The 25398-nt window shown below is 32.0% G+C and overlaps 4 protein-coding genes across 4 annotated transcripts; 1 reads left to right on the forward strand and 3 right to left on the reverse strand.

Annotated features, from left to right (window-relative positions):
* Positions 1–426: 426 nt before the first annotated feature.
* Positions 427–7691, forward strand: Phum_PHUM253730 (DNA mismatch repair protein MsH2, putative; the record flags this gene model as incomplete). The annotated part of the gene is made up of 13 exons (XM_002426395.1): positions 427–460; positions 551–591; positions 702–825; positions 1058–1261; positions 1344–1549; positions 1631–1819; positions 1939–2306; positions 2380–2743; positions 2818–2989; positions 3095–3549; positions 3625–3716; positions 7179–7401; positions 7479–7691. 13 exons carry the CDS (start codon positions 427–429, stop codon positions 7689–7691), a joined length of 2685 nt encoding a protein of 894 aa, XP_002426440.1.
* Positions 7692–9261: 1570 nt separating this feature from the next.
* Positions 9262–10799, reverse strand: Phum_PHUM253740 (inhibitor of apoptosis 1, diap1, putative; the record flags this gene model as incomplete). The annotated part of the gene is made up of 4 exons (XM_002426396.1): positions 9262–9436; positions 9529–9716; positions 9855–10198; positions 10289–10799. 4 exons carry the CDS (start codon positions 10797–10799, stop codon positions 9262–9264), a joined length of 1218 nt encoding a protein of 405 aa, XP_002426441.1.
* Positions 10800–13067: 2268 nt separating this feature from the next.
* Positions 13068–14485, reverse strand: Phum_PHUM253750 (eppb9, putative; the record flags this gene model as incomplete). The annotated part of the gene is made up of 5 exons (XM_002426397.1): positions 13068–13156; positions 13370–13488; positions 13563–13671; positions 13752–13863; positions 14345–14485. The coding sequence occupies 5 exons, from the start codon at positions 14483–14485 to the stop codon at positions 13068–13070; spliced, it is 570 nt and encodes a 189-aa protein (XP_002426442.1).
* A 2170-nt stretch (positions 14486–16655) lies between these two features.
* Positions 16656–25108, reverse strand: Phum_PHUM253760 (dystrophin, putative; the record flags this gene model as incomplete). The annotated part of the gene is made up of 17 exons (XM_002426398.1): positions 16656–16672; positions 17266–17364; positions 17544–17658; positions 17739–17970; positions 18046–18186; positions 18337–18596; positions 18674–18785; positions 18874–19192; positions 19277–19564; positions 19667–19803; positions 19908–20054; positions 20131–20390; positions 20536–20702; positions 20817–21085; positions 22424–22596; positions 22890–22948; positions 25045–25108. 17 exons carry the CDS (start codon positions 25106–25108, stop codon positions 16656–16658), a joined length of 2859 nt encoding a protein of 952 aa, XP_002426443.1.
* Positions 25109–25398: the final 290 nt, after the last annotated feature.

Consider the following 25398-nt stretch of genomic DNA (forward strand, 5'->3'; position numbering starts at 1 on the left):
ATTAAAAAAAAAAAAAAAAAAAAAAATTTTAAAGTTAGTTTATGAAGAAAATTTTAATAATTTTAAATTTAACATGAAATTTATTAAATGAAAACTAACCTTTTGCAATTTAAATAAATTGACTTAAAAAAAAAAAAAAAACTTAATTACAAATAACTTATAATAAATAATTTTAAAAGTTTAACTTATAATTTAAAAAGAAATTATTGTTACACCTAGCTTCTTATATAAAAAATTATACGTTTTTAAAATTGTATTACGTGTTTCTTACTTGGTATTCTAAAGCCACGTTTCGATTGTATAGAGGTATTTACTCAAGTAGCCTTTCCCTCCAAATTGACATTAGGCAAATTGTTTTTTTATAAAGTTTTTAAAAATAGTAATTTCTCACAGATTTTGGTAATTGGTTATATATCTTGTTTTAAAATGGAAGCTGATACTTGTCCAATATCTGATATAGGTAAGTAATTGGGTTGCATAGATGTTGACAATTTTTATATGGATATATATTTGTATGTGTTAATGCCATTGAAAAATTTTTTTATTTTAGTCGAAACTGGATTTTTTAGTTTTTTCAAAAAGTTACCTGAGGTAAATAATTCTTGTTAAATTATTTTTTTTAAGATCGAATCATCAATTCGAAATATTTCTCATTTCTCTCTCATTATTATTTATTAACTAATTCTTTCTTCGTATTGCAGAAATCAAGTACCACTATAAGATTTTTTAATAGAATTGAATTTTATACTGTGCATGGATTGGACGCGTTATTTGTTGCCAAAGAAGTATTCAAGTCAATGAGTTCTGTTAAATATTTAGGAAAAGGTATGCTTATGTACTTAAATATCATAAAATTTTTTTTTAAAAACCACTTGATTTGATATAATTTTTAAATTTTGTTATGGGTAATTCATTTAAATTATTTTCATGTCAATCTGTTACTTTAAAATTTACTTATAATTTTATTAATGTAAAATGGTCTAAAGAATTATTTTTGAATTTAATTGAAATCTGTAACTTCGAAACATTAAATATTTAATAAATTTAACTGTTTTAGGCGAAACAAAATTCGAGTCTTTAGTATTGAACAAAAACCAATTTGAAACACTTGTTAAAGATTTATTGATAATTCATCATTATAGAGTAGAGGTATACAGTCCTAAAGGTGGAGTTAAAAGTAATGATTGGTTCTTGGAATTAAAAGGCTCCCCAGGGAATTTAACTGCATTTGAAGATATTTTTAATTCCGAGTTAGATGTTGGTAAGAAAATAATCAAGATCTTTACGAATTGCAAATGTAAGAGTAGTAGATAAATTAATTAAATCAAAATTATTTTTTATAGGAGCTGCAGTTTTAGCTGTGAAAGTAGTAGATGAAGCCAAAGTCAAAACAGTTGGTGTGTCAATAATAGATTTAAGTACTGAATCAATGGGTATCTGTCAATTTCCAGATGATGATCAATTTACTGATTTAGAAGGCTTTATTGTTCAACAATCTCCTAAAGAGATAATTATACCAGATTTGCCAGAATACTCGAGCATTTTAAAAGTATGTCATTTATTATTTTAGAACTTCTTTCGACTCAGGGTTGTAAATTTTAAAGAAAAATTTTATATTTTATTTTAATAGATTGCTAATAGATGCTGTGGAATGGTTGTAAAACTGAAGCAATCAAATTTTAATACTGAGAATTTAGCTCAAGATTTGAATCACCTTTTAGAATGGAAAGAGGGACAATCGCAAAATGCATCAGCATTGCCAGAAATGAAATTAAACATTGCTACAAGCTGCTTAAGTGCATTAATTAAATATCTGGAGGTAAATTAGTATGTGCTTACTATTATTTAAATAGAAATGAATTCATTGAATTGATTTGTCGCTATTACTTTTATATGCAAAAATAAAGTTTAAATTTCTTTTTTTTGTTTTATTAAAAGTTATCAGGAAAAAATTTGAATTTCAAACTAGAAACAGTTGAACCAAAACGTTTTGTTCACATGGATATAGCATCAGCAAAGGCTTTGGGGTTAATACCTCAACAAAGTTCCTCATCTCAAGATACTTTAATACATTTTCTTAATAAGTGTCGAACGCCACAAGGGAGAAGACTATTAACTCAATGGGTTAAACAGCCTTTAAAAGATATTAGAACTATAAGTGAAAGGCATGATATTGTTGCGGCATTTATAGATGATACAGAGCTAAGAATGAGCTTAAGTGAAGAACACTTAAGATGGTTTCCTGATGGGCAATTATTATGTCGAAAACTTAAGAATAAAAATGCATCTTTGCAAGACTGTTATAAGTAATAATTAAATCAAAATATGATGTTTGAATAAATTTAGTACAAATAAGGTAATTGATGTATTATGTCGTAGGATATATCGTGCTGTCGAACACATTCCTTCTCTTTTGGAGAGTCTTAAAACAGCTACGTACAGTGCCAGCGTAAAAGAAACATTTTTATCACCTTTAGAAGAAGTTTCAGAGGATTTATCAAAATTTCAAGAAATGATCTCGAGCACTTTAGATATGGATCAAATAAATAAGGGATTATTTTTAATAAAAGCTGATTTCAGTGAAGAATTATCCGAATTGAAAGCTTCATTGGATTATTTAGACGAAGAAATACAAAAAGAGTTGGGTAATGCAGCAAGGGAACTGCATTTGGAAAGTGGGAAAATTCTTAAATTAGAAACAATGCCTCAATACGGATATCATTTTAGAATTTCAAACAAAAAAGTAAATAAAAATTAATTATTAAAATCAAAATAAAATTAAAGAATATAAATTTAGTCAATTGTTTTTTTTTTTAGGAAGAATCTAAAATAAGAAACAGTAGTAAATTTAAAATTCTTGACTCTACAAACGCTGGACTTAGATTTCAAAGTTCATCTCTGAAAGAATTAAACGAGGATTATTTAGAAAAAAGGAAAAGTTATGATGATTGTCAGAAAACCGTAGTTGATGAAGTTTTGGATATTGCAGGTATAAAAATAATTAACAAAAAAATCCATTTTATCATCCAACCATTTTGCAAAACAATTTTTTCGGTACAACATATTTTAAATAAATTGTTTTATTCTTGTTTAGCTGGTTACACTGGACCCTTAATGAATCTCAATAACATAATTGCAAACCTCGACGTCTTGACTAGTTTTGCTGTGATAGCTGCCAACGCCGTTACGCCCTACGTCCGACCACAAATTCGACCCTTAGAAGACGGTATACTACGATTAAAAGAAGCGAGGCACCCTTTGTTAGAAGCACAGGATTCCATATCTGTAATACCGAATGATATTTTATTAGAGAAAAACGGGAAAACATTTTATATAATTACGGGTCCGAACATGGGAGGAAAAAGTACCTACATTCGAACGGTCGGAATAAATGTTTTACTTGCTCAAATCGGTTCGTTTGTACCTTGCCTAGAAGCCGAAATAAGTTTGAAAGATAGTATTTTAGCTAGAATCGGAAGTTCCGATAGACAATCGATAGGAGTGTCCACGTTCATGAACGAAATGGTCGAAATATCTGCAATTCTTCAGGTTAAATTACGTTTTGTTTTTATCACATTTATTTTGTAAAAAATAATATATTTTATTTGAATGTTTTTTCGACAGCGAGCCACTGAAAATTCATTGGTTATGATTGACGAATTAGGACGTGGAACATCAACCTATGAAGGTTGCGGATTAGCTTGGGCCATTGCCGAGTAAGTAAACATACTCTCTTTCGGAAAAACGTTTTGATGTTGGTGTCATTGTCGTAATGTGACTCAACATGATGTCTTTTATGTATTGGGTTGGCAAAAAGGTGATTATGAATTTTTTAAGGAAACAAAAAACGACGATTTATTAATTAATATTATGTCCGCTATTATCAATAACCTTTTGACATTTTTCAAGTAATATCATTTTTTCACGTTTCATAAAACTCTTTATTTTTAGGAGCAAAAAACTGCTCCAATGCAGTTTTGATCTCATTGTCGTTTTGGAATTTTTGTCCGTTCAAAAAATTTTTTAGTGATCGGAACAAATGATACTCACTTCGAGCTTGGTCGAGACTCAAAGGAGGGTGCGGCAAAAGTAGCCTTTTTTTTTTTTTTTGATATCTCAGGAGAAATGCGAATTTACGCACTTACCCCTCCGAAGAGGGAGTGTGGGGCTCGGTATGGAATTGAAAGCCTAACCGGGGGACCCATACCCACTAAAACTCCTGAGCATGTCGCAATAGCGTGACTTATATACAGAGGGGGGGCGGTCGTTGGAGTAAAACCTACATTTCAGTCAGTCCCCTCTCCGGGAAGCCAGAACGTTAACCGTTCCACACGTTTACATTGGTGGGAGATCCGCCGTAGTCTCCGTTCCGCCATCACCTCGAAGACGAGAACGCATCCCCCAGGACGTTCGGCAGGTCCCTTTCGGGAGTGCCCTCCGGTCCTTCGCACGGGGGGAAAGGAATGGGAAATGCGATCGGGTGGGGAAATAAAGACTTACCGTCGTCACCTGAAAAGGGTAAAGTTAAAAGTTAAGTGTTGGTTGATCGCATCCTCCAACTAACTAACGGTAAAACGGGATCGATGAGGAAAAGATAGACGAAGGATCGACCGGGGTCGCCGATCTTCTTCTTCTTCTTTGCCACCGTCTTCGTCTTTTCTTTTTCTTCTGGTTGTCCGGAGCAAACGACGGCGTACTCCGGACTTTTCCCGTTCTCGTTCCCGGTTCTCTTTCGTCCGCAGGACCATTCCCGTGGTCCGCGAAGCAACCCGTCCACAAGACCGCGGATTGACAAGTCGGGTCCGATGACCTCGACCAGCCACTGCCTGTGCTTGTTCTACGCGGGACATTTCGCGACCGTCGTCCTCGGGCGCACTGCAGAACCAACACTCCACCGTCTCCTCTCTGCCGATGCGCGCCAATTACGAGCCGAACACCCCGTGACCCGTGAGGACCTGAGTGAGACGATGGGTCAGAACTCCGTGACCCCGCCCCAGTCCCCACTCGGGCGCCGAGAGCGTCTACGATTTTCCCGCCGTACCGTTTCTTTCCGTCGTTGAACCGCGCCTGCCAGGTACCGTACGAGTGGGAAGTTCCCTGCGATGACGAGCGGTTCTCGATCCGCCGCGACCCCGTTCGCGATGGAGGACGAGTGTCTTCATCCCTAGGAGGTCGAGCCTCCGAGGAGCGCCTGACAGAAGACAAGCCACCTCCGCCGCCACGTCTGTGTACGTCGTCGCCACCTTGTTCAGAAACGCCTTTTGGAGTTGGATCGCCTTCTTGTGAAGAGGCCGAGCTGCCGAAACTGACTTGGCCCGAACCGGAGCTCCGGACAGGGCCACGGAAGGAACGACCGTCGCGTGTAATCGCTTGACTCTGGCCTGTGGTCCGCGCACGTTCGGCATCAGGCGTCCTAACGTCGCGCTGACGGCTCGGATCTTCGGTCCGAGGAGCGCGCGATGCTTTCCGAAACAAAGACGGTAGTAGAGGACCACACCTAAGTACTTGAGAGTGCCCCCCAATCCGATTCTCACGTCGTCTACGTTTAATGATATGTCGCGAGTACGCGGGTTTCGCGGACGATGAAACCCTCACGCTTCCGTCTTCGGCTGAGACACTCGGAGACCGATGTCCGGATGGCCTCCACCGTCGCGTGAAGTCTTGTTTCGGCGCGTTCGCGAACCTCTGCCCACCCGCGAGAAGCAAGGTGTCGTCGGCGTAACAAGTCAATGATACGCCTTCGTGAAGAACGGTCCGGGTGAGGACGAGGTCGTAGGCGATGTTCCACAGGAGTGGTCCTAGAACCGATCCCTGGGGCAGAACACGTCCGTCCTTCCCGTCGTTCCGTCCGGTTTCTCGTACGCGATCTTCTTCTCCGAGGGGAAGGAACCGATGATCGGTGTCAAGTAGTCTGAAACGGATTTCGACGTCAGTCCGTCCCTTATCGCAAACCACGGTACCGAATTGAACGCGTTTTTGTTGTTGACCGAGACGACAATCGCGACGTCACCCCGGCGAAGAGTGTCCCGGATTCCGGCGCACACGCGGTCGAGTGAGTCGGTCGTCGAACGGCCCGCCAGGAAGCCGTAATGATTCGACGAGAGGTCGTTCCTCCCTCTCCCTAATTGTAAGTGTTCGTCTATCCTGGACGCGATCACGCGCTGGAGCAACTTGCCCTTTACGTCGAGAAAACAAATCGGCCGATACGCGCTCGGCGTCGTCGGATCCCTACCCGGTTTGTCTACCAGCACTAAGTTCGCTTCCTTCCACGGTGTCGGAAATGTCGCCTCTCGGAAGCACACGGTGTAGAGCGCCGAGAGACGCGTACACAGTACCCCGGCGGACTCGCCGAGAATGCGGTAATGCACGCCGTTCGGGCCCGGAGCCGAGGCGTGGACCCGAGGAGGCGAACCTCCCCCTTCGTCACCGCGGCGTCACGATTTTCGTCGTAAGGGAATCCGCCGGGGGAAACGCGGACGGCTCGCGAAACACGAGGGAAGAGCTCTGCGATCACTTCAGCGAAAAACTCCTCCGTCATGCCGGCCGTCAGCGGTCCCGACAAACCCCTCAGCTTGTTGGTCACGAGACGGAACGGAAGACCCCAAGGATCCGAATCCACTTTGCTCAGGAGTTCCTTCCAACACGCCTCCTTGGAACTTTATATCGCTCGGTGAACCCAAACCCCTGAAGCCCTCTATGCTAAAAGGTGGCATAGAGGGACTCGCTAAACGCGCGAGTTCGTCGTCGTTCACGATGTCCTCGTAAAGTCCTCCCCGTTTGATCAAAAGTCTTTCTGCCGACGAACCGGCGACGTGCGAGGCAAGTCTCCTTCCACATCTCTCCTATCTCGTCCGACCCCCCAGTACTTCGGCCGTTTCTGCGTCTTCGCACGCTAACCGACCCTCTTCAAGCAGGAGTCCGAGAACCGCCGTCAGTCGTCCTGGACTCCCCGCGCCATCTCGTGCCTAGAGCAACTTCATCTCTCCAGGTCTCCGCGGCGAGGCACTCGGCGAGCCGCTCGTCGTCGAACGATTTCAGGCTCCACCGGGGTGGAACGACACGAGGCCCCTCGGACGAGGAGGCTGTCCCCCCTCCGAGCTCCGAGGAACTCCGAACCACGCGGTAGGGGTATTCGAGTTATGAATTTATTCGATGATAACTTTAAAAATTTTTTCCAGACACTTGGCATCAACCATAAAAGCTTTCACATTATTCGCCACACATTTTCAAGAATTGGTTTCATTAGAAGACGAAATAAGTTCGGTGGCGAACGTTCACGTCACGGCCATGACGGATCAATACGAATTAACGATGTTGTACAAAGTTTGCCCAGGTTCGAGCGATCGTTCATTCGGTTTAGAAATTGCCAAAATGGCCGGATTTCAAAAACACGTCATCGAGGTACTGAAAAAAATAATAATAATAATTAATTTATTATACGAATTAATTATTTATTAATTTTTACGTGTTTTCCACAGAACGCTCGAGAAAAATTATTGAAATTGGATCAGAAAGCCGGACTGAGTTTAAACGGACAACATTTGACTGGAGAAGAAATAAAAGAGGGTAAAAAAATATTGAATGATTTTTTCCAGAAAATCAAAGGAAAAACTCAAGAAGAAGAAATAAAAAAAGAAAAAGAAAATTTACTGAAAATGAACAGTCGTTACATTGCGGCAATTTTGTCGTGAAATTAAAAAATTTTTCTCCATGTTTTATTTCCGGTTTTATTAAATTATTTCCGGTTGTGTGCCTTTATGGAAATCTTCAACGTTTTTCTTTTGTTTGTAATTTCCGGAATTAAAAATTAAAATAAAAATAAAATATTATTATTATTAAATTTGTTTTTTTTTTAATTAAAATCCTTTTTTTTTTTTTTTCTTAAAAAACATATTCCTTTACATTCTAAAAAAAAAAAAAAAAATAATTAAAAATTTTAATTATTAAATTCACATTTTATATTACATTCATTATAATTAATAATAATAATGATAATGATAATAATAATAATTAAAAAAAAATTACATTTAGTAAATCTAATTCACCCCTACGTGTGATATACATAAAAAAACTAAAATATATTTATATTTATATATATATATATATATTAATTAATTATAAGCGTAATATTTACACAATTTTTTTCCCTCACATCTTATAAAATTGTGGAATCTTTTCTTTTCTCCTTCTTTTATTTTTTTTTTGAAATTTTTATTTATTTATATTAAAAAATAATAATAATAATAAAAATTATTTATTAAATAAAAGCAAAAAAATTAAAAATTAAAAATAAAATAAAAAATAAAAAATTAAATTATTATTTGCAGTCTCTTTGAATGTTTAGTTCGTAAATACTTGCAAAAAAGGAAAAAAAAAATAAAATCCGTTATGATAATAATGATAATGATTATGACGGAGCGCGACGACGATGACGTAACGATGATTATGATGATGATGATGATGAGAGATGAAACTACAATTATTAGTAAAAATTTTGTAAAATTTTTAAATATAAAAAAATATAAGAAAAAAAAAACAAAATTAATTATCTCGAATAAATAATAATAATAATAATAAAAGGCCCTGATTATGCGAATAATAATAATAATAATAATTACGACAAAGAAAAACTCGTTTATTCTAATTACTCGACCGTGTGAAAATTTTCTTTTTTTTCCACGTATAAATAATAATAATAATAATAATAATAATTAAAATTAAAATTTTTAAAATGGTTTTTAGTAGTAACTTTTAATTTCTTTTGAGATTCTTGGTTGTTGTTGTTGTTTCCAACCGAGGCTACCGACATGCTATCCGACATTTAAAAACAAACAAACAAACAAACAAACAAACGATCTTCCCGTTTATATAAAATAAAACTTTTAAAAACTTTTTTTAAAAATTAAAATTAAAATTAAAATTAAAAAATTTTTGTTTTGTTTTTGTTTACTACAAATCACGTGACTCGGCCTGATTGGTTTTATTTACGGTATAAAATAAAAAGTTTTTAAAAAAAAAAAAAAAAAAAATGTTTAATTCTAAAAAATAAATTGTTAAAAAGAAAAAAAAAGTTAAAAAGGTTAAAAGGTTAAAAGAAAGAGTACAAGAATAAAATAAAAGTTTTTGTGTTCGAATAGTAACCGACGGTGTACAACAAAAAAAAAACAAACGAATTCGAATTTAATTCTTTCTCTCTCTTTCTCTTCCTCTTCATCTTCTTCTTCTTTACACCAGAGATCAAATTTTTTTTTTTTTTTTTTTTTAGCAAAAATAAGCTCGAACCGTTGCTTTAAATGGTTCTCTGCAAACGGCGCATTTCGTGAGTGACGACGTGCACTGTGGACAACAAACAAAATGTCCGCAAGGCAAAAAAACAATTCCTCTTTCGCGAGAGTAGCAAACTATGCACAATTGTATTTCCTTTCCATCCGATGGCCTGCTCGCCCCCCCCCAACAAAAAGAAAAATTTTTACTATAACGTACGTCATCATTATTTCAAAAAACCCAATCAATCAATATTTAACTTACAACACTTTTGTTTCCACTTTTGGAACCATCGATTTCGATTTTCCACCATCTAAAACTTTTTCATCATCGCTCGACGACGTTTCCGACTGCGATTGCTCTGTTGATGATGATGATGATGATGATGATTCATTTGTCTTTTTAACGGCGGAATCGTGTTTCTTCGATCTGTTAATGATTTCTCTTGCAGTCTGAAAACGACGAAAAAAACGTGTCATGAGAAAATCGTGTCCGACGAGTCGCGTGTGATCGCGACCTTTACCCTCTCCCTATATTCCTCACAATCAATCAATTACCTCGGCTGTCAAATAAGCTTTTTTCCGCAAAACGACTTCGTTAATGAAATCCCTTCCTTTTTGTAGGAAAACGAATCTGCATTTGCTGAACCATCTCGCGTGTTCCACCCACGGATCCTCATCCTTTTCCCAATCTTTTAAACCACCGCCGCAGTGAAAACAAATAACGTTGTCCTCGTGTCCGATGTAATAAAACCCGGCTTCGGCTAATTTTTCCGGTTTTTGAATGTTGTGAGCTTCCCATTTATCAAATGTTTTGATTCTGGATGCGTAGGTTGCGTAGTTGGGAGCGACGGGTTCGTAGATTTTCGTGACACCCAATTCTTCGAAATCCTTCCACAAATTTGTCGAGTCGATGGAAAAAGCACTTCTGTGAGCTGAAAAGAAAAAAAAAAAAACTTATTAAATTTTCGTTCGCCATTAAACGGAAAAAAAAAAATAAAAAAAATATACAATTGCAAACTCACATCTTTCGGGTTCGGAGAAAGGCCTTATTACGACGGTACCGCAGACATCTTGGGATTCTGGTTCTTCGTCTTCGTCTTCATCGTCATCGTCATCGTCGTCGTCGTCGCCATTTTCGTCGTTACTATTTCCACGACTTCTCCTATCGTTCCCTTCTTCCGATAAAGGTACGTTACCACAGGGTTCATTTCTTAAAAACGGACACATGGGTGACAATTTCAAATGATCCTTATTTGGATCGTCTCCTTCTTCCCAAAACCCGATTTGAGTTTTACAAAAAGCACATTTCACTACATCATCAACGTTTGTAAAATAAAATCCATTTTTGGCCAGGTCCTTCGGATTAATAAAACTCACCGGCCAATGAGTAAATGTTTTTAATCTTTTCGATTCTTTTTTATAATTTTTCGACACGTATGAAGAAGTCCTTTCTTTCTTTTCTTTTTTTTTGAGAACCGTGCTTATGATTCCGTTTGATTCCGCAGAATGACTAGCTGCAGTTACTGGTGCCATTTTTGAAACAACTGCAAAATCAATCCAAAAAAAAAAAAACGATAAAAATTGTTATGGATTCATAACACACACTTTCATTGAAATGAATAAAACCGTTAAAATAAAAAACAAAAAAAAAAAAAATTTTAAACCTTTTTTCACATCCATTTTAAACCAAAAATTTATAAAGAGAAAAAAACTGATAATAATAACAATAATAATAATAATAATAAAAACCACCCTTGAGAAGTGAAGAAGAAGAAGAAAAAAATTCAAAAACGCTGCCTTCCAGACGCGTCAAATCGTTTTCAATAAAAAAAAAAAAAAAAAAAATATTTGAAAGAATTTCAGGACAAGATGAAACAAGTCCATCCACCTCCATTCCTTTTTTTTTGTTCTTCCCTCTTTCTTATAGTATTAACAGATAAAAAGAACCCAAGCAATAAAACCTTTTCCCTCTCTCTCTCTCTCTCTCTCATTTTTAAATTCCAGAACCATAAAATTTATTAAATTTATTTTTTTTAATTAATAAAAATGTTTCCTTTTTTTTTGTAACATTAACAAAATGGCAAATCGACAAAATAAATTCAATTTAAAAAAAAAAAATTTTTTTTTCAATTGTAATATTTAAAAATATTGTATTCGAAAGAAAATTTTTCTTCTTCTTCTTGACTTACTGATAATACTTATCAAAAAAAAAAAAAAAATATACTTAAATATGTTATCAAAATTTATTTAAACTTAAAATATTTTTCTGTGTCGTAAGTAAGCCTGAGTAATAATGTTTTAGTCTCGAAAATGTGTAATTCAGCTCACAGTAATAAAATGACAAAAGAAAAAATTACCAAATTGTTACTGACACATGACTTTATCTAAATAATATATAAAATACAACATCAGTTCTGTAAAAATAGATATTTAGGTTGCAAAATAAAAGAATATACCGAATATTTAAATAAAAATAACAATAAAAATCGAAAACAAATTAAAATCATTCAAACATAACAATTTTCAAGGATTTTCTTTTTCCTTTTAATGTTTCTTTTTTTTTTCCCCTCCCCCTCTCCCTCTCCTGAAAATTTACTCATGTAAATCAACACATTTAAATTAAAACACATAAAATGAGTGAATCAAAAACAAAACAAAAAAATTTCCCTTAAAATAAAATTTTTTTTAATAAAACTTTCACTAACACCTACTTTGTTGTTTACATAAGTTGATCAGAATGCTCAAGTACAATGAACTTGATCAATTTTCAAAAAAAAAATGGAAAAAAATACAAAAGGAAATTCAAAAACTTACATAAAACCAAAAAAAAAAAAAAAAATTTAGTTGAAACAATGTGCACTTGTTTAACGATTAGATTTTAAACTGATGCATATAATCTTATTTGTGTAAATTTTTAGCCTGTGGAAATTATAATCTCTGTGTGTGTGTGTGTGTGAATACTGACTAATAAAAAAAATAATTTTCGATATTTAAACGATAACAAAGAGTGTGAGACAAATACTAATAATAATATTCAAACGCAATTTTGAAGCTTTCAAAAAAATTAAAATGAAATTCATTACATATAACTTTATGAATGAATGAATGAAACCATAATCAATGACAATTTAAAATATTATAATAATGAACGTGTGAATGTATGTATTAATATTTAAAAACTTACTGTTTCTAGCGTTTCCAATGTTAATTTGACGATTATACGAATTTGCAAATGGGAAAAATTTTCTTATAAACGACATTAAAATGATTTTATATGAAAAAATATGTCAAGACGCACACACATTTTCAAAAACTTCAATAAAATGGCCATTTGGTTTATTACTAGCGACCTTGATTAATCGACTTAAAAAGCATTTTACCGTGGGATGAATTATTTAAAACAATTAAATAAATGCGTACCTGACTAAATATGTAGAATAAGGACTCTCAAAGAGTAATTACTTTATGTTTAATATTAATAAAACTTTAAAAAAAAACATCAATGAAATGAATATATACTTTTTTTTTTAAAAAAAAAAAAAAAAAACACTTTAGTTATAATTTTTTCCTGTAGGTGAATTATTAAAATTCTTGGAATTGAGGTTTCGAAGCGACATCAATCGTGAATTTAACGAACTAAATTTTACGTCTTATATGAGAATGAATAAGCATTTTTTTGTGAATACAAAAGAAATCTTTATTTTGTTTCTTTTATAGATATTATTATTTTCAAAAAAAAAAAAAAAATTTAACAAGAATGAAATCTTCGTTAATAAGAATAAAAGTTCGTTTTCTTTTTGTTTATGATGAACGATATCCAAACGATTGAAATCCTTTTATTGCGACGTCAAATACAACTTTAGTGGAACCTTGTGAACGAACTGTCGCCACTACAAAAAAAAAAAAAAATTAAAGTCATCGCTAAAAATAGATTAAAACAATTAAATTACCTTTCCGTATAAATTTGATGATTAAGAATAAATTTCATGGAAATTTTAAAAACCTTTTCTAAACCATTCAAACGATAATAATAATTATTAAAATAAGAGACAAAAAAAAAGTGAAAAATCGGGGTTAAATAAGGAAAAATGTCACAAACACACCATCTCTGGCATCTCCTTGTGTTAATATTCTTGGGTCGATAAACTCTGGTCTTCTACCCGTTAGCCAAGATGTAAATTTTTGTAATGTCGAACTTGATTCTGGAACAAACATTGGAACACTGAAAAAAAAAAAAAAAGAAATATATATAAATAAAATGAAATTAGTTTTTGAACATAATGATACAAAACTTACACTTTTTCACAATGTCCTGGTGAAAATGGAACGTGACAAACTCCATAACCTCTCACAACTTCATTACCAAATACATCTAATCCGTAAGCACTTATTACCAATTGCGGCCCTACAAACATATTAATAAATTATATAATTTATCCCTCCCCCCAAAAAAAAAAAAGAAAAGGGTAGAAACGTTCAACTGACATCCAAAAGGATTGGTACTTTTAAATATTATACTCAATGGTAAATTCCAAACAAATAATTCTTCATCATCTTTTCCTTTTTTTGATATTTGAGATATTCCTTCTTCAACACCCTAAAACAATAAAAAAATTTCTTATTACAACTTCAAATCATTTTGATTTCAATTAAAATAACATTAATTGGGGAATTTATGTAGAAAACAAAACCTGAACAAAAAGAATTTCTTTTTTATAAATTATATCAACAACAACAAAAATGAATAATAATAATAATAATAATAAAACATGAATAATACAAATAATAAAAATAAATATTAAATTTATCAACGAGTGGCACAAGTGTTTACTGTGTTAAATTCATATACAGTATCAACAGTAGAAAATTATCAAATTTCAAATCATCATTTGTTTAAATCTTTACAATAATAATAATAATTAATGATTTTTCTTTCAAATATACTTTAATCGACATGCATTATTATTATTATTACTATTTATCAACTATTATTTTAATTTTATGTGTCAACTTGCAAAATGTATAATAATCAACAAATTTTTTTTCCCCTTTTCCTCATGATCATTTGATTTACTTACAGAAATAACAATCCAATCTGAACCGCAAACAAAAGAATATTTACAATATAAATCATTTAAATATGGAAAACAACCGGAAAATATTTGACCGTTAATTGATATTAAAAAATGATTTTTACTATCAATCACATCACCCTCCATTTCTAAATTCCGTTAAATGTTTGAATTACGTTACCATGACAACCGTAAATACGTAAACATCTGTAATTATTTTTTTTCCCTCCCTCCAAAATTTTCCTCCGTTTTTTTTTCGAAACATTTAAAAAAATATAATAAAAAAATAAAATTTAAATTTTGCTTTTTCTTTTTGTGATGCCGAACAGTCAGAAAATCACATAAAAAAAAACGAAATAAAAACTTTATATACGGTTTACAACAATCAACCGACAGCATAGACTACCTTTTTTTCCCGCCAAAATTTAAATTAATTCGTTAACCTTTCTAATGGTACGTTTAAAGCGCGAATCGATAATGAAAAACGTAAATAAAAAGAAGAGTAATAATGGAGGTGAGAGAGAACAAAAAAAAAATTTAATAAATAATCAATTATATTAATTATTAGTTAATATAATATAATAAACTCAATAAAGAAAAGAAATTTGTTTTTTTTACGATGAGAATATGTGCGGATATTTATATTATCGGAAAGTATAATTATTTTTTTAATAATAAAAAAAATTTTGATATACATATACTCATTGATATGTAAAGCCAATTACAAAAAGTAGAAAATTTTTTTTTTCTTTTTTTTTTTTTTTTTTACTACATGAATAAAGAATAATTTTTTTAAATAAAAGAGATCATTTATTACATATTAAAAAAAAGAAAAGAAAAATCATAAAAATTATATGCGGGTAAAATAAAAAGCAAAAAGAAAAGTTTAGTAATAATAATAATAATAAAAAAAAACTTTCAACTAACATAGCTGCATTTTTCTACATTAAAAAAAAAAAAAAACTACAATTTCATTTAATTTACATAATATTTAATTTAATTTATTAATTATTAAGTTAAGATTTTTCTTCCTTGTATTAATTTAAAAAAAAAAAAAACTTTTTTCCCTTTTTCAAAATGAATTTAATAAAAAAAGCAGAAAGAAAAAAAAATGAAAAAAAGAAAAGTCATTGAAAACTTGTTTATAGAAATTAATTAATTTTTCTTCTTATTCTTATTCTTCTCCTCTCTAAAGACTATATATACTATTATATTAATTATTAATTATTATTATAATATAAATAATAACTTTTATTATTATTATTTCTCCTTATTTTATTATATATGTATAAATTGAAGTCGTTATATAAAATTCAGTAAAAACAAAAAACATGTAAAAATTATAATAAAAAAAAAAATTAAATTATTTATTTATTTATTAACTTTTCCATCGATATGAATTATTACTTATTAATTAATTAATTAAAATAAATACATAAATTTGAAAAAATAATAATAAAATAATTAAAAATGTTTTAATTAAAAACGACAAATTTTGTATCGTCATAAATCAAATAATAATAATAATAGTAATAAATAACAAAAAAATAATTAATTAATTATTATTATTATTAAGTAAAAAGTGCGTTCGATTGTGCGTGCGTGGTTTCATTTCATATTTTTATAATATAATAATATAAAAAAAAAAAAATTTCATTTTCCATAAATTGATTTTAAATCCCACGCACGAAAAACGAAAAGTTTTATAATAATTTTTTGTTTTTTTATAACAAACAAACAAACAACAAACACAATGATTCGTTGAAATAATTATTTCATTATTATTATTATTATTATAATATAACAGCAGCAGAAAAGTGATATATATAGATATGATTAAAATTATTTTTCCTGTTATTTTTTTTTTTTTTGATATGTTAAAATCATTACTCACGGTTCAAAATATTAATATTATTATTTATTTTTTTTTACATGCGTCATTTTAACTGATAGAATTGTCTGAATTTACTTTTACAACAAACAAACAAACAAACAAAACAAAAAAAAAAGTAATCGACGACGTCGTTAAAATAAAAAAAAAAAAAGTTTTTGTGTATTATTATTATTATTTTTCTAGTTTTCGATTCTTAATCTTGTTTAAAAGTTCATTTTTTTTTTTTTTCTTTTTTTTTTCACGGTTCCGGATTTGAATCTTCTTCTTCTTCTTCGCTTTCTGCCGATATAATGCTAACTAATTTTCCAACAGCTTTGCTAACATCTCCTGTTGGAATCAAAAAACAAGAAAAAAATTAAAAACGAAATTAAAAAAAAAAAAATTTTTTTTTTTCTTCCATTTTGACAAACATAAATAAAATCGTTAAATTGAAACGACATCTCGAAATTATTCGAGAATAAATTTTTTTTTAACTTACTAACAAAAATTTTCTTTCTTCTTCCTCATCATTATCATCATCATTATCATCATCACATGCGACCTTTCGGATTAGTAAATTCCAGATGAAGAAAGAAAAGAAAAGAAAAGAAAAAAAAAAGAAAAAAAAAAAAACAAATAAAATATTAGTCGGTTAAATATTTAATTTAATTCGTATTGTATAATTAAGAGAAATCGATGCAATAAGAACAACAACAACAACAACAAACAGACAACAAACAAACGCAATTACGAAAAAAAAAAAAACTGTTTTTTTCATGTTTTTCAATTTCGAGCTTTTTAAATAGAAAAAATAAAAAGGTTAAAAAAAAAGTAAAAAAAATGAAAACCTTTTGTAAAGGATTTCGAATCGAAAATAATAATAATGATAAATAAAAAAAAAAAAGGGAAAGAGAGAAAAAAAAATGAAAACCATTATGTAAAATAAAATAAAAATGTTAAATTAAATGCGGGCGGGTAGTCAAGCACGAGATGGAAAAAAAAAGAGAGAGAGAAAAAGAGAGATAGAAAGAGAAAGAGAGAGAACAAAGCGCACCTGCCATATGAAGCAAATTTCCAACATTGTGAGCCGAACCAGATGTAGGCATGTGACCATTCGGGGGGGGAGGCGGTAAAGGCCGCTCCCATTTCCCCCCTTGAATGAATGAATAAAATAAAAATTTATTACACTTGTAAATAATAATAATAATAATAAATTCAATTACATATAAACAGGTAGGAATTTTCGATTATTTTTAACTTAATAATGACTAATAATTTATTTTATTTCGTTTCAAATTTTTTTTTTTTTATGTACGAGTATTATTATTTTACCTCCGGGTCCGTTTGAATGTCCGTTTACTTTGGCTGGAGAATCCGTGGCCAATTGGGATGCCGTCACGGATCGAGTTTGTAATGTTCCAGTTTTGGAAGGTGAATTGTTTGACGGCTGAAAATTAAAAAAAAATTGTTTTTCCAAAACAAGTGATTTTCGAGTGAAATTGCTGGAATTTGGTATAAAATGTTTACCTCGTCGAGTAATTGTCGTAATCTTTGTAATTGAGCTTCCAATTGACGATTGTGATCTTCCAGTATTTGCATTCTAGCTTCCAGCCTTCCTTTATGCTCTCTTAATAACTTGGCTTCGGCAATCATATCGTTTCCGCTTAAATTAATTTCTTCTGGAGTCGATCCGGGCGTTTGTTTCGATCTTAACCTTTCGTATTCGGCTTGAAGAGTCGCATTTTCTTCTTCCAGTTCCCTGCGGAGGGTATTTTGTCATTTTAAAATTTTCTTTCGCGAAAACTCGCGGAATCAAAACGTTTCAACAACAAACCTTATCATCGCTTCTAATTCTTCTCGTTGATCTTGATCAATGGCGACCATGACTTGAACGGGACTCCTCGGGACAGAAGAATCACCGATTCTTCCATTGAGGGATTGACAATATTGAGCTATCAACTGATGTTCGTCTTCCCTGAAACATTTTAAAAAAATAATTTTTTTTTTTTTTTTCTGAAAGCAAATTTCGATAATGATTTATGATCGATGGTGATGAAAAGTGAGTTCAAATCCAAATCTACTCATCGCGGTAAATTTTTCCTTTTTTTTTAAATGAAATTCTTACGAATCAGGTGTGGAATTGCTTCTTTTTCTATGTTCGACTTCGGCCAAATGCGAAGCAAACAATTCCAACCTTGAATGCATTTCTTGGTGCGGAAGCATCGAATGTTGAGGCGAAGGAGCTGGAGATTCCAAAGCATCCCCTTCCAAAACCGTTTGAACGGGTAAATATCCGACTCTCGGATGTTTTTTGAAATATCTTTTTGATTTGAATTTATTTCTCAATGCTCTCGTGAAATCTCGTACGTCTTCACCGGAAGTTGTCTGCAGGAAGAAAAAAAACTAATAAGTAAAAAAACGTTAAAAAGGTAAAAGAATAAAAAGAAAAAATAATTAATTACCGTAGTGCAATATTCTTGCATCGGATGATTCAATTTGTGATTTTTAGCTTTTCTACCAGAGAAAAAACAATTCTGACACATGTCGAAATTAAAACATTTGAGACATCGATACCTGAAACCGTTAATAAGCCAAAAAATTATAATCGCGTGCCAATATTTTTTAATAAAATACAAATGAGGACTCTAAAACGAATTTTTACCTGAAACCCAAAATCGGATAATCTTTGCAAATGTTACACTTCGCTTGGTGTCGAGCTCCTTCGGCAGCTGCCAAACGATGAAGAACAGGAAGCCAAACTAAACTCTGTGGTTCCTGTTGAACCCAACTAAGAAAATGAACGGCTTCGATTTGTTCTTTATCCGGTCCGAAACAGGATCTCACGGAGGGTTCGATATTCGAACCCCCGAAAGCTGCCACTTCACCCAAATTTCGAGGTAATTGTACGCAATCGTGCAACAGCAATCCTAATTTTCGTTGATCGGCCATTCTCGACGGATCAGCAATCAACCTGAATAAATCTGAACGGAGGAAATAGAAAATTAATTTTTATTGTTTCACGCGATGTGATTAAAAAAAAAAAAAAAAAAGAAAAAAAACCTCACATCTGTATTTTTCTTCTAGATGACCTTTGGAAAGAAGAACGATTCCAACTTTAAATGATAAAACACGAATTTGTCCAGTCCTTTGACTATCGTAAACATTCAAAAGCCAATTAATAACGAGATCAAGAACCAAAGGTAAATTTAATTTTTCACTTTTATCGTTTGATTTTTCATACATGGAACGTAAAACGGTCACCATGTCAGGAACGTCGAGTAATTTATCATTTTGAGCCCGTAAACCGTGGTTGTCGAAAGCTTCTAAAGCAGCCGATAAAGGAATCATGTCCACTGAAGAAGATTGACAACAAAAAAAAAAAAACTTACATTGATTTAATTCCAAAATTTTTTAAATCCCGTAAAAAAAAAAAAAGAAAAAAAAAAAAAACTCACGACATAATCTTTTTTGCACGGCTCTAAGTTTCATTGCTGTCCTGTAGGCCGAAAATCTTATTTCGTTTAATTCAGACAAGGAAGTCATCAATTCAAGCATTTTCGGATGGTCCCAATGCGTCGTTTCCTGTTCGTGACTGCATAGGAAGAGAGAGAGAGAGAGAAAGAAAAGATTAGTTTTTAAAATTTAAATTGCAAAAAAAAAAAAAACGCAAAACAACCGGAAATCGGTATTAATTACTTGATATAATAAGGCACTTTGGTAGCCGTGGTGGCACGTTCCCAAGGTGATTCCACCGAAGCAGATAATAAACCCAAGCCTCCATCTCTTCCAAATTCCGATAGTAATTTATACCTTTCATCTACTGCCAACTGAAGAAGCTTCCATCTGATTAACAATTTATTTAGTTAGAAATGAAAACTTTTTCAGGCGTCACAGAGAAATTTTTTTTTGTCATACCAACCTCATATTAATATCATCAAGCCTGGTTCTTGTCGAATGTGCGACTAAAACGTTGCTAGCCGACAGCAATGCTGATTGATCATTGAGATCGTCGACGATCCGTGCCAGAGGTGTTAAATTTTCACCGTATTGTCGAAGAGATGCCAATAGTTCGGGAGCTTGAGATGCTTCCGAAGGTATTATCCATTGGGCTTTGGATGATTCCAATGCTGATATACGAGTTGAAACATCTTCGATTCCCTTAACGAGAATTCGCATTTTCTGCACAAACAAAAAAACAATTAACGGGTTCGTATTAATAATGATAATAATTTTTTTGGATTCTATTTCTTATCCTCATAAGGCATAATATTTCCCCTCCCAAATTTTCCAAAAAAACCCGATTTTTTTTTTTTTTGTTACTTACTCCGTGACTGTCGTCCAATTTTCTCTGCCATTGATCAGAACGATCGATCAAAGCGTTCCATTTTTCAGACAATTTGTTAACTTCTCGTCTTATGCACCGGGTCAATTCTCTTGCTTGTTCTTCCGCCGATCTGTACCCTCTGGAATCTCCATCGAGTTCTCGTCCGGCTAAAATAAAATAATTTAACCTCAATCACGGGAGAGACGTGCAATCGCCATTTTACAATTTACAAGAAACGGAAATTTAAAAAACAAAACGAAAAAAAAAAAAAAAAAAATTACCTTCGCTGTCGCTCGTGTCGGAAAGCGCGGGTTCGTTTGCTATGTACTGTCTCCCACTCAGCAAATTACTTTCTACAACGGGACGTTTTTCTTCCAGTTGCCTTCGAAAAGCTCGATGATCGTCTTGTTGCTTGTGCAAAGATGCTAAATCCCCACCGATGGGTCCCAAACCCGTCAACTCGGTATCCTTTCTGATAACCCATTCGATGAGTTCGCGCAAAGACAACAGTAAAGCGTTCCAATGTTCCGTATTGCTTTCGAGTCTATTTCTGTAAAAGAAAAGAAGAAAAAAACGTTAAAATGAAATCAAATTTAAACTTTTTTCATTCTCTCTCTCTTTCACTCTCTCTTTTCCTCCTTTCAAATTTTTTAATCACGGCAAAACTTTTTACCGTCCGTTAATATAAAAACTCATATAAATAATATATATGTATATAAAAATGTAATAAAACAAATGAAAATTTGAAGCGGAAAACTTGAAACTGATATTGACATTTTTCTTCTTTTTTTTTTTTTCTTTTTTTTCCACGTACGAAATCGAAGCCAAATAATATCAAAACAAAAAAAAAAAAAATTTTTTTTTTTTTTTTTTGCTTCCTACTCTAAAATTATCTGTCAATTTTGATTTAGGTACGTCTCGTTGTTTCCCCCTCATCCTCCCGTTCCGCCATTTTTCAAACGAATCTTTCTTTTTTTTTAAAAAAGACACATAAAAAAAAAGAAAAACAATTGAAAAATTGATTTTTGATGTTTTTTTTTTTTACGGAAACCGCCAAAAACTCCGATTGTTAGACGTGGCGATGATGATGATGATGATGACATCATCACTCACAAACCTTAAAGAAAACCGCCAAACCGCCAAACAAAAAAAAATAAATAAAAAAATTTCGTCTTGTAAAATTATCGAAAGCGTAATAATTTTTTTCGTCGTCACCGTCGCCGCCGCCATTTCCGTTTCCGTTTTTTTTTTATATGTACGCATATACAATTTTTTTTGAAAATTCTCAAATGTTTTAAAAAAACAAAAAGCATCTTCGTGTAACATCTTATTTTAACTTTAACCAAAAAAAAAAAAAAAAAATGGAGATGGAGACGACGACGACGACAGGGAATTTTGTCGCACGTTGTTGTTAAATGTAGTGAGAGAGAGAGAGAAAAATGTCGGAATTTTATCAATATTTAAATTGACACTATTATTATTATTATTTACATGGATTACGCGTTCGTACCATTTAAACAAAAAAAAAAGGGAGAGAGGTTTTTGATTAATTAATTTTTTTTGTTTGTTTTTTTCCCTCTTCCCCCCTTTTTTTCGTAATAATAATAATAACAACAACAGATTAAATACTTTAAATAGAAACTTAAAAGTGGGGAATTAAACGGATTAACCTGGATTAAAACATTATGCTTGAAAAATAATAATAATAATAATAAACCCTTTCCTCGTTCTTTTTTCTAACCGCAAAATTTTTATTATTTATTTTTATTAAATCTCTTTCTTATTCGAGTATTAAAATAAAGGCGTTCATTTTTCCCCCTTTCTTCAGCTAATATTAAAGCAAATAAAAAATTAAAATAATAATAATAATAAGGATTTTAATTTTTACCTTATTGCCATGCTTTTGTCTTTCAAATGATGCCATCTTTGATTCATTTCGTCCAGCCTCCTTTGCAACATGACGGCATCATCTTGGGACGCGAGAGATCCGAGTAATTTTTTTCCCGCACCGTTGAGCGAACTGAACACATCTCGGTGACTTTCTATCTCTGACTGAAGATCCTATTTTTAAAAAAAAGAAAAAACAACAAATTAATAAATGAATAATTGGAAAAAATGACGTGTAATTATATAATGAATGTTTTACATTGCGAAAAATCCGACGCCCCCGTACAAAAAAAAAAAAAAAAAAGAAAAACTCACCAATTCGAAACTGTATATTTCAGCGATTAGACGAAAATTAATTTGTATAAATCTAGCATCTTCTAAGGATCGCGTCACTTGATGTCTATTATTATTACTATTATTATTATTATTACCGAAAAAGGAAAAAGGCCTTTGGCGGAAGCCTTGACGGCTGTTCCGCCCAGGCCAAGTTCTACGGCTCCCACTGATGGCGTTTGTGATTTTTTTTCTTATTGTATACAATAGATAAATTAATTTTAAATGACGAATTTTTCCCCCCCTCCTACTCCTCCTCTTCCTTCTTCTTCTTTTTCTTCTGCTTTGAAAAGTAACCGTTTGATTTACAAGTTCTCTTATCGAGTAATTTTTTACTTTATTTTTTCAAAAAAAAAAAAAAAAAAAAAACATCACGTTCGAAACGTTCTTCTACATAAAATTATTAAAGATTCAAAACATTTTCGAAAAACAAATTCGCCCCCCTTCCCTACCACTACCGCCTCTCTCTCTCTCTCTCCCCTTATAAAATCTCCAACAGAAGAAAATAATTATTAATTAATAAAATTATTAATTTACTTTCCATTCAATCATATTAATAATGAAAAATACGACAGACAAACAAAATACGAGTGATAGAAAGAGAGAGAGAGAAAGAGAGAGAGAGAGAGAGAGTGAGAGAGAGAGACATACACACAGGGAGTAATTAAAGACAACGCGAAGTAATAAAAAATAAAAATAAATTTTAAACAACTTCCTCTCTCTCTTTTTTTTCCAGCATCGTCCATTAAACGAATAAAGAAATGCGAGAGAGAAAAAGAGAGAGACAAAAAGAGAAAGAAAGAAAGAGAGAAACAGAAAAAAAAAAAGAAAAAAAAGCGAATATCGAAATCGACTTTTTAAATACAAACGAGAAAAAAAAACAAATAATAAAACGACAATACTCAAAGAAAAAAGAAAGAAGATGTAACGAAATGTTTCCCCTCCCCCCACGCCCCCCCCCGTTTAAAAACTCGAACACGAAAATTTAAAAATAATAAAACTCAAAATCCCATCGAAAAAAAAAAACGGAAAAAAATTTCAAATTGAAACAACAACACAAACAAAATCGACTAAACCTGAACTATTATTTCCTTTTTATTTTACCTTTAATTTATTTCGTGCACGTTTAATTCACACGCAACAAACAAACAAACAAACGAACGAACAAACACATTCACGCACACACACATACACACACAGACAAATCGAATCAAAATTTTTCTTCTTTTTTTTTTTTTTTGTGTTTGCACTTACAATTTTTAACTCGCAATTATGAGTTTTCATTAACGAATTTTATCGTCTGCTTTAAAGATGTTAAACACATCGTCATCGTCGTCATTATTATCATCATTATCATTTTTACAACAGCAAAATTTGTTTGCAAATTTTTTTTATGTTTTTCTTTCTCAATCTTTTGCGTGAAAAATTACAAAAGGTATAAACGGTACGCGGCGTAAATTAAAAAAAATTTTTTTTTGCATTTTTAAACGCTTCTTTCTTTTTTCTTCCATTTCTCTCTCTTTCTGTCTCTTTCTCTTTCTCTCATGAATTTATTTTGACGTGTAAACGTCCTCGTCGTAAAAAAAAAAAAAAAAAAAAAAAAATCAAATAGAATAAAAATGCTATCGATTTAAAACGTTAATTTTGTCCGCGGCGAAATTAACAAAAAAAAAAAAACCTATTAAATTCCAACGCTTACAGAGAGAGAGAGAGAGAGAGAGAGAAACGATTTGGACGTTAACACGTGGAAAGCATAATAAATCTTGTTTATTTCCTTTTTATTTTCACCGACATAGATTTTCCAATTTTTTTTTTTTAACGCAAAGGGAGAAGGCGTTACTGTTCATTAATGTAATAATAATAATAATAATAATAATAATAATAATAATAATAATAATAATAAAAACAAACGTTTTCATTATTATTATTATTATTAGTTTTGTCACCAATTTAACTAAATGTCAACCGCAAAATTAAAATAATGAAATAATTTTTTTCAATTGTGTGAATTGTTGCAAAGCAAAAAAAATCTAATTTTTTTTTTTTATTTATTAAACGACCGAAGAGAGAGAGAGAGAGAGAGAGAGAGAGAAACAAAGAGAGAGAAAGAGAGAAAAAAAGACAGACGGGAAGTATAAAAAAAAAAAAATTTAACGTTTCGATTCAAATTGCAAAAAAAAATACATAAAAAAAAAAAAAAACTACAAACTACAGTCGACAATTTAACTAAAGTATTACGTTATTTCCGAGAGTCGGCCATTGTTCGGAAAACCTTTTCCGATTCGAAACCGGAAACGTGAACAAAATCGTAACATGCAACGTTGCCAACTTGATCATGATGTAATTTATCCATGTTTTTTTAAAATTAATTTTAATTTTAATTTTACCGGAAACGAATCGAAACGTTTTTTTTTCGGACTCGTCCGAAAAGGAAAAAAAAAAAGAAAACCTTTTTCCCTTTTTTTTTCCATTTTCCATTCCTTTCAGTCCCCGTGATCCGTTTAAATTGATAAAAGCTCCAAATTCGCATATTTCAGTGCTAATGGCATTCTTAAGTGAAAGTGAAACGTTTCGGGGTGTTAAACGTGAAGGGTTGATTTCAACATTTTTAGTCTTAAGAGTTTTCTATTTTTTTTTTTTTTT

The sequence above is a fragment of the Pediculus humanus genome, genomic scaffold (genome assembly GCF_000006295.1).
Source record: "Pediculus humanus corporis 1103172107627 genomic scaffold, whole genome shotgun sequence".
NCBI classification, from domain to species: Eukaryota; Metazoa; Arthropoda; class Insecta; order Psocodea; family Pediculidae; genus Pediculus; species Pediculus humanus.